This window comes from Cyanistes caeruleus, chromosome Z, assembly GCF_971803275.1.
Source record: "Cyanistes caeruleus chromosome Z, bCyaCae1.hap1.1, whole genome shotgun sequence".
In the NCBI taxonomy this organism is placed as follows: Eukaryota; Metazoa; Chordata; class Aves; order Passeriformes; family Paridae; genus Cyanistes; species Cyanistes caeruleus.
In genome coordinates this window covers 24,962,644-24,976,613 of record NC_141732.1, presented here as the reverse complement: position 1 = coordinate 24,976,613, position 13,970 = coordinate 24,962,644, and the positions used below count along the sequence as shown (strand labels likewise).

At 33.6% G+C, this 13,970-nt stretch overlaps 1 protein-coding gene across 2 annotated transcripts in view; it reads left to right on the top strand.

Annotated features, from left to right (window-relative positions):
- CEP120 (centrosomal protein 120) overlaps positions 1-13,589 on the top strand; it is a 42,711-nt gene extending 29,122 nt beyond the window's left edge. For both annotated transcript variants that reach the window (XM_086869886.1, XM_023944450.2), the window contains exons 19-21: positions 793-891; positions 10,700-10,845; positions 11,534-13,589. In XM_086869886.1, the coding sequence (XP_086726012.1) occupies positions 793-891; positions 10,700-10,845; positions 11,534-11,771 (483 nt within the window). In that variant the 3' untranslated portion in view covers positions 11,772-13,589. The remainder of the gene's footprint in view (positions 1-792; positions 892-10,699; positions 10,846-11,533) is intronic.
- The last annotated feature ends 381 nt before the right edge of the window (positions 13,590-13,970 follow it).

The following is a 13,970-nucleotide window of genomic DNA, read 5'->3' as shown; positions in this document are numbered from 1 at the left end:
GATGCAAAATATTTTTGTGTTTCAACAGACTTTTTAAGCTCTTACATTAAACCTTTTTAGATTTCCTAGTTTTGTGAGATGAGTTAAATGAATTGGTGCTTTATGATCTTCACAATTTTAATGAAAATAATTTTTGTCAGATTAAAAAATCACTTCCTCAGAGATAAATACTTTATTTTTTATTGTGTTTTTTGTGCTTCATAAATATTTTCATTTGTCTTTTAATACAAAATTCTTTTTGCACAGATGATAAAATGAATTTTTTGGTGGTAAGAACTTTTAAAGATTTGTGTAGTTAATAAGATCAAAGGTTCACACTAGATAAAGAGATTTTAAAGAATGGTTTGAGCAGATGGGTATTTCAGAGAAAAGAATGTAGGACATATCTTCCATCAGCAAACTAAAAAAGTCTATGTACCTTTTTAAGAGAAATCTATCCATCAGCATTTTTGTGAAATTAGTGTTTATAACTTTACTTTGAATAAAAAAGGGATGAGGGGATGGCTGATTTGAGAATCTTAAATTTAAAGGTTATATCAGCAGATTTAGTGCTAAAAATTAATCTTTTTCTTTTTGTGTAGACGGCTATCCAATAAAAACAAGGTTATATTTTAAACAAGAAAATGTTCTTGTGCCATAATATTTATGTTATATTGTATAACAGCTTTAGATGATGTTGTATATTACGCTACATAAACACTTTTCTTAAACCAGACCCTTTGTATATATACATCTTTCAGTGGTTGTTACTGCTGTTATTGCTTCAGCTGATATGATTTTAATTGCTTTTAGGTTGAACTTGAAAGAAAGTTAGAGTCAGCTACCAAGTCAAAGCTGCACTACAAACAACAATGGACAAGGGCTTTGAAAGAACTTGCAAGGTTAAAACAGGTATGCAGGTTTTCTTTGGTCATATGAGACAACCAAGCTATTGCCATGTTGGAAGCTATTAAGATTACTGTTAATTACTGGTTTTTGTTTTTGCAAAGTAAAGCTCACAGATATGCTTTTAAAAAAAATGAGAACAGCAAAACTGGCTTGTATTTAACTTCGAACTCTGGAAAGGCCAAGGCTCAGACTTGCAAAGGCTGAAATAGTTAAAAGCAGAAGTGATTAGAAAAATAAAAGGTTTAATTTAATTCCAAGTAATTCTGCATCAGCACTTCCAGGAAAATATTTTGCCACAATCCCAACCATCTTGGTCAGTTACAGTCCTAATAACTTTTGTATTTAAATTGTATAATGAATGAAGAGTAAAGGTGAGATTTTACTGCTGGGTTTTAACAGAGCTCTTGTGTCTGTGGCATCTATATAGATACAGTTATATACTTTTGACTTGAAATTACTCTTCTTAAACTTGCAGTAGTAGCAGCTTCAGCCTTGTTGAATCTGTATTGCATGTTGTGTTTTGTCATCTGTCCTCCATGAATTCCAGTACACATTAGCTAAACGATGGGCTGAAGAATGGCTAGCATTTCCATTGGCCCTGACAAACAAATAGTAAATCTTTAATCCCAGTTGACTAATGAACAAACTTTGACATGAACACATGAATACAAAGTTTCAGAATTCAAGTTTAGTAAAAGGTTTTTATTGCCTGAATTCACACCTACTTCCCACTTAAGGAACAGTGCAGGGACATAATCTTACATGTTATGGTACCTACTTAATTTCTACTGATAGAATATTCAGGTTTTGGAGAGTAAGAAGCCCATGTTCTTCTCATTTATAATGCTTCTTTAATCTGTATTTCTCTTTGAAGAGAGTCAGTGCACACCATAATCATTATTAGTAAGTTAAAACTAACCTTCATTTGCATTCTTCAAACTTTTTTTCCTGAGGGATAAAAAGAGTCATCTCAACTTGTGAAATGTCTATGCTTGAGAAGGTGATAGGAGGAAGAATATAATCCAAACCCTCTAAGATTTCTTCAGCAGTCACGAAATATCCAGCCTATTTTTATTTGCAATGTTTTAAAATTCCCATAGAATAAAAGCAAAGATTGTCACTTGCCACGCTAACACTATCACTTTATCATTATTGGGTTCTTACAGATTTCATTACCATAGACCTGATAATCTGAATTCATTAATGTATGTTGATGGTTTCAACTGAACCTCGTGATGAAAGTCTGAACTGTGAAATAAGTTGGCATGTACAGTGAATAATGCTACCTAAAACTTCTACAGCAGAACAAACCCTTTCAAAGTAGTTTCTTGTGGTTTTTACACTCCTGTGCTTCATCTATACTTAGGCTATTGACAAAGGTTTTAAGTGACTTTAAAGAGCCAAGTAAAAGTTAAAGCAAATCTGATTGAAAAAAAAATTCTGTGTTTTAAATATAAAATTGGAAACTGCAGCTTAAGGAATTCTAGATTTGCTTTAGTTCAGATGATTTGTGCAATTGTTCATAGTCTGACTAATTTTTTGTTTGAATTGGATTAGTACCATGTTAATTTTGCATTGCCTCTGGTGAATAGCCATAGGGCTGTAATCTGTGCCAGTAATTTTGTCACACCAAAGCTCTCTAGAGAACTATACAAAACATTTGTGTAGTGAGGATTAGATGCTGAAAGCCATATCTTAGATTGTTAATAAATGTTAATGACAAAACCCAGCTGGTAAGTCTTGGAAATGAGATCTAATGCTTTGTGCCCATTGCCAAAAAAATGTTTAAACAGAGATTTCCATTACTTAAAGGTGACCTGGTGCAGTCAATTTATGAATTAAAGAAGTATAATCTACAGGCTAAGCATTTAGTAAAATGCTCTTCTGATTTGCAACCATAAAAGTCAATGTTTCCTTAATTAAAAAGTTTTCTTTTACTTTGGAACTAGTTCTTAGCACACATCTGGGATAGTTTTATAATTTGCAGAATATGAGAGACACAGCACATAACTTAAAGTATGGGACTGTTAATAGAATATGATCTAAGCTTCTCCATGGGGTAGGATTTTGCATGCTAAACACAGTGCCAGTTTTACTGAAGTACATGAAGGCACACATACATCATATTTACCTGTACTTAGAAAATACTGAAGTTAATTAAACAGTTTGTAAATGTGACAATAGACTTCACCCAGCTTAATTTTCTTTTCTCTCTTACTCAGTAAAAGTCTGTATTAATACTTCATTTTTTATAGCCCTGTTCAACTATTAGGGAGACAAAAATGTCATCAAATTAGTTATATATTGTGCACCCAGGTAAATGCTCTGATTTCTGGAGAATTCAAAAACTCTTTCAATATTTTCTGATTGGGTGATTTTAATACTACACATTTGAGATTGACATATCTTTTTTTTTACTTATGTGAGCATTATTTCTCAGAGGAATCCAAACCATTTACATGACATTGAATCCATGCTTACACAGAATTTAGATACCAAATTTAGTACCTGTCTTGGTGTAAGAAACATATCAAAACAAAAATCAAAACTGGCAGAAATGTCATTTTCAGCAGTTGATAATCTCAGATTTGGTCTGAATAGCCAAAATCTCTAAATGTATGTGCATCCACTGTTCTGGGAGAAGTATTTTTATAGATTTTCTAGCATGTTTGTGTCCTACAGACTTGTTAGAACCAGCACTCAAGTATTTGTTTAAAAGAGCATAGACCATATTGGCTGGCTGACAATTCGTTCTGTCTTGTCCAGTATTTTGCTTATCCACTCAGTAATTAATTTGATTAATTTATAAGTAATTTAGCCAAGGATAGGACGTAAATCTTTGTTTAAAAAAAATAAAAAGGCACACACACGCACACAAAAAAACCCCACAGCTGAAAGTCTAAATCTTGGTTAAAAACTGTGTCTTGAAACCATCCAGGCCCTCCTACTGACTTGTCAGCTCTGGGTTATTTTCAGAAAACTTTACTTGAGTTCCTTAGCTTCGATCCTAAGTTTTTCCCACAGACTTGCATGGTATGTATGAGTGGGAGAGTGAATAGTGGCTGCTATTTAGCCATTGTTTAGTCTAGTGTATGTATGTTTACATCTCCCTTTTGGATTTATAGGCAGCTATGGCAAAATAAAGATTGTGCTTCCTTGATTGAAGAGCCTCTTAACTAAAGCACCTGGTGGCATACAGGGATTCTTTAATGATCTGATTATAATTCAGATTTTGATGGCTTCTTATTATTGGTTAATTTTTATTAAATGCTGATATATCTGTAGTATCATAAGTTTCAAAGTGTGATTGAGATTTCCACTGTACAAGCTTCTAAAACAGTATTCCAATTCTCAAGCACTACATTAGAGATGAAAACTGGTGAAGAAAATTTGTAAAACCTTGAAGTAAATTATCTGATACTAGAATGCAGATTTGTTTGATATGGCTTTATTTTGTTTGTGGGGGAAAATGGCAAAATACAAAATTAGTAAGTGAAAGGAATATTGGTGATGAGTTTTATTGAAGGAGGTGTATGGGAGGCTGAAGGAAAATGAGCAAGAGGAATAGCAGGATTAGCAGTGATGAGAAAGTAGTGCAGGAGAGAAGGTACCTGGACCAACAAATATATATTGCAGAGATCATTCATGATATTCTTGCATATGATATGATCTTGATTCATCTGTTGCACTCTCTGTGGGATAACGGCTGATGGTTGAGTGATGGTGCAAGTGTGGTATATTTCCAAATGTTCAGAGTTTCTGGTGGGTTTTATATTCTATTCATGAAGTTTCCTTTAGTCCAGCTGCTGATGATTCTGAATGTTCCCTTAGATGAAATTTAAAAATGAAAAATATTTAGAAACAAAAATTCTGGTACTTCTTATTGAGATTTAAAATAGCCTGACTGTCTAGAACAAGCAGTTGGGAATAAATCTGAAAGGGTCCTTATTTTAGGATATATTATAGGAGTAAAGTTTGGAAAGTTAGCCAGAAAGTCTTGACTGAGAATTTTCAGCGTGTGGCATGTATGTTTAAACTTGTGTGCACTGAAATACACTTGAAGAGTACCAAGTATTCAATTACAACTATTCAATTATAACTTAATTTTCCAGTATACACAGAATGAAATAAAGATGTTACAAGGGGATTTAGAAATGTTGGACTTAATTTTATGTGTAAAGTCAATGTGCAGAAGTGTTTTATTAATGTTTGTTTTTTACTTTAAAACATCTCACAATAAATTCTGCTGCATTTCAAGTCCTACTATACAGTGGAGATCTGCTCCTTCTCTATTTAAAAAAGAAAGGTGCTTGTTGCTCAGCGGATTAGTACATTGTCATGGAAAAAGTGGATTTAATACCTGAGTGTCTGATAAAGTGACACCAGTTTCATCACTGAGATGAATAAGAAATCCTGCCTTCTCTCTCACCTTAACAAAATAGTCTTTTTATGGTCCCTTAACATATTGTAACAAAATTATATAAATTAAAGTGAGCATGTCTCCCTTCTTATCCAATTGTTGTAAATCCCTTGCCATCTTCTTATATTGATGGATTATTAGGAAATGGGTTTTTCTTGCTTTTCTATGAATGGTGTACATAGAACAAGTTTTCTGTTATGCACCCTAAAAATTGTTGACTTTTTAAAGAAATCAAAGACTAATGTTTGAGAAAGATGTTTGAAAATCACAGAACATGATGCGTGTAATGTAAATTACACACAGGATCCATCATGAAAGAATCCCTTCTCACTTGTTTTAGTGTCTGTATTCCAAGCTGGACTGTCATGAGCTGAATGATAGGAAAATCTTGCTCCAACAAATGTTGATTTTTATTTTTAAAATTTAATATTATTGTGCTTAAGTGTTGCTATGCAGGGCCATAGCATGGTGTGCCTCTAAAATTCTTGACTTCCAGTGACTTAAATTAATCTGGACTTTCTCCTCAACACCCCAAATAAGTAGGTGCCAAATATTTGTCTTGTTTACATCACAATTATATTAGTAATGAAATTGAATATCAAATCACACTTATGTGAAAGGAATTCCTACCCAACATTAGCATGAAGACAAAATGTACTGATAAAGATGTTTCCCTCCTCTATTGAGAAGACAAGACTTTAGCGCGCACTATATTTAATATTCCTTCCCTACAAATCTAGGATTATCATCCCTACCAAAGAGCATGCTCATTAGTGACACTGGTTTTGGTTCGTTTTGTGTTTGTTGGGTTTTTTTGATGGAATTTTTCTCCAGTGAAAAATATCGAAAGGAACAGGAACTGAACAAAGGATTCTGCAGAAAAGCCTTGCTTTTCCTTCATCTCTCCTTGGCTTCATCATTCTCTGTTGTCTTATTCTTGATTTAATTAAACATTATTAAAGATATTCCTAAAAAGTTACAGTTCTGAAATGAACTTGTTCAGTGAGGGCAGAAAGGACGAATCTGTTAAATAATATCTGATCAATATGAAAGCACTGGGAGTAGTGTGTCCTCCTCCTGGTGATGGGGCTTCAGACACTGTTCTCTTAACTTTAAGTATATGTACTTCTTCTAATGTATACCACTCCTCTGATGTAGTCTGAAATGCCTTTTTTGCTCTCTGGTTTGCATTGTGAGCATATTGCTGGACAGCAGAAATGGATCATTGAATTTCCCTATCTCAAATAGTAACACATCAGCATGTTGTGAAGCCTGTGGTCCCCCACACTGCTTCTGGTCAGCATGCAGTTATGCCTTTCTTCTGCAGTGCAGGTGGAAGAACATACTCAGAATTTTCCCTCACAGATCTGAGTGATATCTTTCACAAACTGAAGGACTGGACTAGAAGGCTTCTACTTAGTGTAGTCACAGCTATGTGATAATTTGTGTTTATGTGAAAGTATTGCTGTCCTACTAACAAATGCTACTCTGTTTTGCATTAGTTTTGCAGTATTTAGTTTATGGTCAATTTTTGCACAATATACTTTCAAAATTAATTCTTGCATAGAATTTTTGAGACACACAAATTTGACAGACTTAGATTAATACCCCAGCTTCCCATGACAGTACCCCTAGTTTAAAATGGGACAAGGAAAGCATGGATAAACTGAATTGCAAATAAGGAGTTTCCTAAAATAAATCCTTATCTCATCTGCAAAAAAATTAATTGGACTGAAACTAATATGGTTTATTACAATATGATTTATATTACAAATCAGCATAAGTTGAAAGACTGGTAAAAGATATAATGGTCATTTAAAATCCTCTCTTGTATAAAAGAGTTAAATTTTTGACATCACCTAAGAGGAAAATGTCAGCCTTATCTTCCACAGTAAAAAGAAGGTTTTCCTATAGATGAATCAGTTTCTTGTAAATGATGTACTTATATAATTTATTGTGAGTTCTTCAAGACTCTTACTGCTGTTAGATAATGTTAACCGGAAGGACAGGATTAAACAAATTAATTTCAAAACCACAAGTTGGATATGCAGGTGTACTGTATCTACTTCAGTGATATCTGTGTTAAGTTTGTTACACTTGTTGTCTAATCAGGAGAAGTAGCTAATCACCAGACTGAATTACTGGGTTCTTTACCTGTAAAGACAGATAACTAGAAACTTCTGGATTTGTTCTAAATGTACAGGTCAACAGCTCATCCCTTGAGACTAAATAGAACTTCACAAAGGAGATTTAACATACTTAAAATTTTAGGTCTATTGTTTGGGTTAAGGTGTTATTTGCAACTTTTTTTTTTTTTTTCTGAATCAGTGGTATTTTAATTTGCTTAACTTTGTAAAGGATTTGGTTTAGGAAATTGAATGGGGACACTGAGAATAATGACTGACAGTCTCAAAAATACGTAAATACTAGTTTGCCCTTATACTTCTAGATTCTATGTAATTGAGGTAATCAGATTGACACTCAATCTATGTACTTGTTCTGTTTACTGAAGTTGAGCTGGTTTTGTAGCAACTTGCTTAAGACAAGATCATGCTCAGCATTTTTCTTCTTACTACCTGCATTTAGCAAAATAAATAGCAGTATTAAAACTACCAAAATAGTAATGATAATTCCATCCTTCCTCATAGCCTGTTTATTCCATTCTTCTTTGTAGCCTGCTTTATACATGAAATATGGCTTTACTGTCTGGGTACTGTTGTCCATCTGTGTATTTGGGAACCAGAGAAATACCATTGTGGTACTAAGGAAAAAAATCCCAACAAAACACACTCTCTGCCTCTTCTTTCAAATACTTCAACAGTACTGCTTTATACCTAGTATTTTTTTTTTTTCAAGCATAAACGTCTATCTTCATTCAAAACTTTCTGTGATCAAGAGATCTCCTCACATGATTTAGTATATTGCTTAAGTGATAAATTTCCACTCTTTTAGTAACTTGAATCATGTTTCTAGTTGGAATATACCTAGGTTTGAGTTTCAGCCATGCTTTTCACTGGGTGGGGAAGATCCAACTAGTGAGCTGATGTGATGTATCAGTCTGGCAGTAGATGCACAAGATCTAGAAATGCAGGTTGGGTATCTTTGAACAGCCTCTAGCAGCCTTCAGTCAGTTAAGTACATCATGAGCCAGAAGTTGCATTCAGGCTGTTGTCTTTAATAGCCATAAGTGAATGTATTCTTTATCTGTTTCCTTTTCATTTTTGTCTCCATAATATCTCCCTCTTTACACATTTGCTTTTTCCCCACTGAACTACATTTTATCAGCAGCAAACTTCCATAGTGATTTCCTCATTTATGAATATTTTGAAGAGTAGATTCTTGTGGAATTCCTCTGTTGCCTTCTTGCTCCTGTGAAGATGAGCAATTGCTATCCTTTCTCTGGTGTTCTAAACCCTGAATCAGCTGAGAGTACTTTTCACTGTGACTGCTTAGTTTTGTGTTTGGTAGGAGGTTTCTTTAGTGTGGTGTTTGGTTGGATTTTTAAGACTAGTGGGAGGAGTGACCTTTCCCTAAGAGCTAGATTCATTCTTCCTGGTGTACCCATACACCCTGTTAAGTTTGAGTTTAGTTATGGTTTCAACCTCTTTGGCCACTGTGGAAGTTGTTAAGTTCTACTTACTTTCTGGGCATTTCTAAGGCCTCTGTTTACAGAAAGACTAATATGAAAAATGGAAAAATCGTTACTCCTGTGGTGTCAACACCACTTTTGGTGATGGATTAAGACTAACCTCCAGTCAGTGTCAAAACTTTTTGTTTGAATTTCCTTATAACTCTTGAAAATTCTAAATACCAGCATTCTGTAGTAGCTTGTTTTAATGTTTACTGTTTATATTTGTAGATTATTCTCAGACTAAAGAAGAATAGTTTTTATTACAGTATTCTTCAACTCTTTCCCGCATAAAAAAGTGTTTCTCTCACATGGGAATGTCCTTCTGCAATGAATTCTTGATGTGGAAGGAAAGACTATGGCCTTATCTTCACCAAGTGCTTTTTCTATGCTTCAGTCATCTATCAGCTGTAGACTCTTTGGCAGGATTCCTGCCTTTTTTTTTTTTATATGTATATATCTCTTTAGCACAATGTTCTTCAAGATTTATAACCTGTCTCACTTTGGCTGGCTGGTGAATTGAATTTAAGTATCAAAACAAAGTTTTCAGAGTCTTTAGGGTTGATTTCTTGTTGAGTACTTCTCCATTGTGTTGTCTGTTCACACTAGCAGTTAAAGTCTTTTTTTAATACCAATTCCTTCTGAAATTCAATTTTCTTGCCCATTATTGATCATCAACAGGGAGTGTTTAAAATGCTGGCAGCTGGAATTCAGGAAACTACCTGATTAAAGTCTTTCAAATATTGTGAGGTTGACTGTATAAATAATATGCTCACACATATCAAACAAAAAAATTACTTTTTTTAACCACATAATAAATATAATACTGATGGTATTAATAGTCAAACACTCCAGATGAAAGCAATGTCAGAATTGCAAAGATAAACTTGCACTTCATGGTATGCCTAGGTCCAGGATGTTTGTGTAATTTCCTGTCTTATTTTTTAACTACCTGAGGTCTTCTGTCTTATTCTGGGTGTAAGACTGACTGTACTCAGTGCACAAGGTCATATGGAAAATGACTGGGAGGAAAACAAGTGGAGAGAGGACCGCTTTTATTTAACCACTTTTGTGTCATGAAGTGGTAATGGACTCAAACATTAGTTTTTTTAGTATCTATATAGAGATTAAAAAATTAGAGCCAAGCAAACTTTTAGAATGGATAGACTGATTTCATTAAATCCACGAAGTAAGTTATCTAAAATTTTACATACTGCTATACAAATGTGAAAGGACACCTTGCCAGAAGTTTGTTTCCAAGGCTTATTTTTCAAGAGCAAGATGTAATTTCAAAAAGCTTTGTTATTGAAGCTTTGATAGTAGGCTACTATGGATCCAAGTTTCCTGCAGCTATTTAGCTTTTATTTTCTCAAAAAAAAAATTATTTCATATAACATATAGTGAAGGAATAAATCTCAGTAGCTTGAGTAGTTCCAGAAGTGTAAGTTTTATGTCTGCCAGCTTAAACCAGAGTTAGTAAGAGAGTTCATAAGTAATTTTGCTGTGTTGGTAATGGGAAGATATCTGTGATTGGGCTGCATTTGATCCAGCCTGGACAAGTTTACTGTGATGGTGATAGTCACTGGTCTTACTGCATTACAGATATCACTAGCTAAGATGTTCTGTTAATTCCTGCATTTCTAATACTCCTGGAGATGTAATTGCCATGACTTCATTCTTAAAGTTCTGCTCTGTCGCTATAATTAGCACTTACATGTAATCATACAGACAACTGAGTTATGTGTTCACCCTTTCCCACACAGCGTGAACAAGAGAATGCAATGGCTCACCTTAAAAAGCAGCAACAAGAGCTTGAGCACATGAGGTTGCGCTATTTGGCAGCAGAAGAAAAAGAGCTTGGGAAGACAGACCGACAAGAGCTGGAGGATATCAGAAATGAACTTAACAGGTATAAAAAGTATTTGTAAGATTCCTCCCCACCTGTCCCCTTTCCTTCTTTTTTTCTTGCTGTCAGTCTCAAAACAGAAGATTCAATTAAGTCAAGATTATAATTGACTGTCAGTTCAGTGAAAGACGCAGTTTAGTGTCCCTTAGGTTAAGATTACATGTTTGTAAAATGCAACAGTACAGCAGTACAGAAAAAATCATGTGTAACTTTTCTGTATTTATCTATAACTGGTTTGTTTTTTGTTAAGGTCATAGATGTACAGCACCAAGATTTTTTTCTATTTTAAACCTTCAGCTCTAAGCATAGGTGCTGTGTTAAGAAAAGAAAAAGGCACATTTTATTCTTACTTTAAATACATTAAAATTTTAAATATATCTAGTGTTGTCCTCCAAAAGCTGTCTGCACTCGTTTTGTATGTTGAATCCTCTTGAGTACAGTTTATATTACCAAGCAGAAGCCTTGCTAGCAAGCATCATAGTTACATACACACATACAAAAGGTTTTGTAATTATTTAAGTTTTATATTAACATTTCTTTTAGTTGCAGATGTTTTCACCAGAGACAGAATAGTTTTTTACTCTCTTTAAAGAGTTATTTTACTTAGTAGTTCAGTAGATAAAGACTTAATACAAAGATAATCAAATTGGGGATTAATAGTCTATAATTCTTTCTATTTTATTGATATCAGGCTGAAACAACAAGAAGAGAGAAAGAAATTGCAGGATGCTAGAGAGAATTCTGCTGGTAGAGTGGATAGTCTTCATTGTAGAAAACTAAACGAGAATACAGATGATTACCTCTCTCGTCTGATAGAAGAGAGGGATACGCTGTTGAGAACAGGAGTCTACAATCATGAAGACCATATTGTAAGTGAACTTGACCGTCAAATCAGAGAAGCTATTGCAAAAAGGAATATCACTATTTAAAAGCATGCAGAAAGTTTTTAGAAAGAGACAAAATCTGAATAGAGTGACTTTTATAAGTCTATCGGACTTTGCGAAATATGTAATGTCATGCTTTGTTTTGCACATTTTGGTCAGCTCTCTTTGAAGTCAATGTAAATATTTGCAACATGTCAAGTTAAACACAGTTGTAAGTTTTATGGGGGCAATGACTGGTTTTTAATGTTTTTATTCTCACATGTATATATATAATTGTGTGTGTGTGTGTAAATATATTTATCTTGTGTACCCTCTTCTGAAATGTTTTCTACCTCTTTTTGCATCGCTCTGACTAGGTTTGTTTGTAATATTTTTAATTTTGATTCTAAGAGTCAATATTGTTATTGTTTCATTCAGTTTTTAAAAATATCTTTTCATCTATACTAGGGCAAAATTACATCAGCTGTTTTCTCTGACAAAACTCTTAATACTGAACTGAAGCAGTGACCCAATGTTAGTTTTTTACTACATGACAAGTAATAAATTTTTGCTTCTCTGACTGCAGCTAAGATAACTAAGTTATGTAGTAAATAAGAGACGAGGTTTTGAGTGTGAGGGGATAAAAATTAAACCTTATGAAACTGAAGCCGAATCAGTTATTAACTAACCTGAGTGTACAGGGTTGCCCTAGCAGTTTTGCACATGTCCTGGTAAGGGTATACCTAAGAGGGTGAAGACCTTATTCAGAAGTATGCATGCATTCTTATATCAAAAGATACTTGAAGCCATGATTCTGAAAACAAAAATAAAATAAGTTTTCTCAGTCAGGATGATTTCTTTAATCTGGATATAACCATTTTCAAGTTACTTAACATGCATTTCAAAACATGCTATCTCATTACCCCTTAAGTTGAATGTAAAATTTTGACTGTGGAAGTACGAACAGCGTGCAAGGGAGAAATCCACAATTAATGTTAGTTTGTGCATAATCGCAATTGAAAAACACTCGGTTTCTAGCTTTCATTCAATTTCTGTAGGGTTTGTGTGGATTTACTTAATAAGGTTAACTAACAACACTGTCTGTTCATTTGGCATTCTTATCTATCCTGTAGTCAGAAGTGTTTCCATTTGAATGTCAAGTACAAAAATCATCTTAGGATTTATTACTTTTAGTATGAACAAAGATACTAATGGGAAAAATAGTGGTTTGGGTTTTTTGCATAAAATCAGTGAACTTTTTTAGAGAAGGTTATATACATGTAACCTTCCTGTTTTGTGTGATATTAATTATACAGTGGGAGGAGGAGTTTTTGTATCTGGCTTTTCCTCTCCACGCATTGTTTGTTCTCCTCCTTACCATGAGTATCAGTCCACCTAAATAAACTATTCATTTAGACTCTTTTGAAAAGTTATAAACAAGCTGTAATGAACATTGAGATCATTGCCCAGAGGAATACTTGAATACTTACCAATACCAGACTTTCTAAGAAATGCTTTTGTAGATGTATTTTTTTAAGTAGTGTGCTTAGGGATCCCTCTTAAGCCACATAGAAATCCATTAAATACAATTTTATAATACTTTTTACATCATGCTGTGTCATATCACCGATAGAGGGTTATATGCAATTATTGTAAATGATGCAGGGAGCTTCTGTCTTGACAGGAATACTTGTTCATGGCTTTTTTTGTTCAAATGTTTGCTCAGTTGTGTAGTTTCTTCTCTAGACACTGGAGGGTGCCTGAGACTTAAATATTGCAAAGACAGTGTTGACTAAATTTTCATAACTGGTTGGTTTTTGAACTGGTATTTTATGACTTTTCGGGTGTATTATTTTATGAAATAAAATTTGATTTTCAAGTAAATATCAAGGACTTTGCATTTTTTTACTACGTATTTGAGCAAATAATTTTGTTTCCTATTTTCAGTGGTCACATAAGTGTTTAGTGCTTGGATCTATAAAATAATAAACTTGTTAATCACACTTAATTTCACTTTTTGTTTTTTTTAATTATTGTTTTTTTAATTGAGTCTCTTCTGTGGAATGTAAAAAAAATTACAATCATGTTGCTGTATGTTTTAAAAACACTTGAGTTTTCTTTCTAACAAATAGTGTAAATTGAAACATAGAATGAAATGTAAAATAAAACATAGAATGCTTGTTTTTTAAAAACATTTATAAACTTCATAATTTAAGCTTGAATCCATAATTTGAGTCCATTTAGTAATTTGAAAGATCACAACTT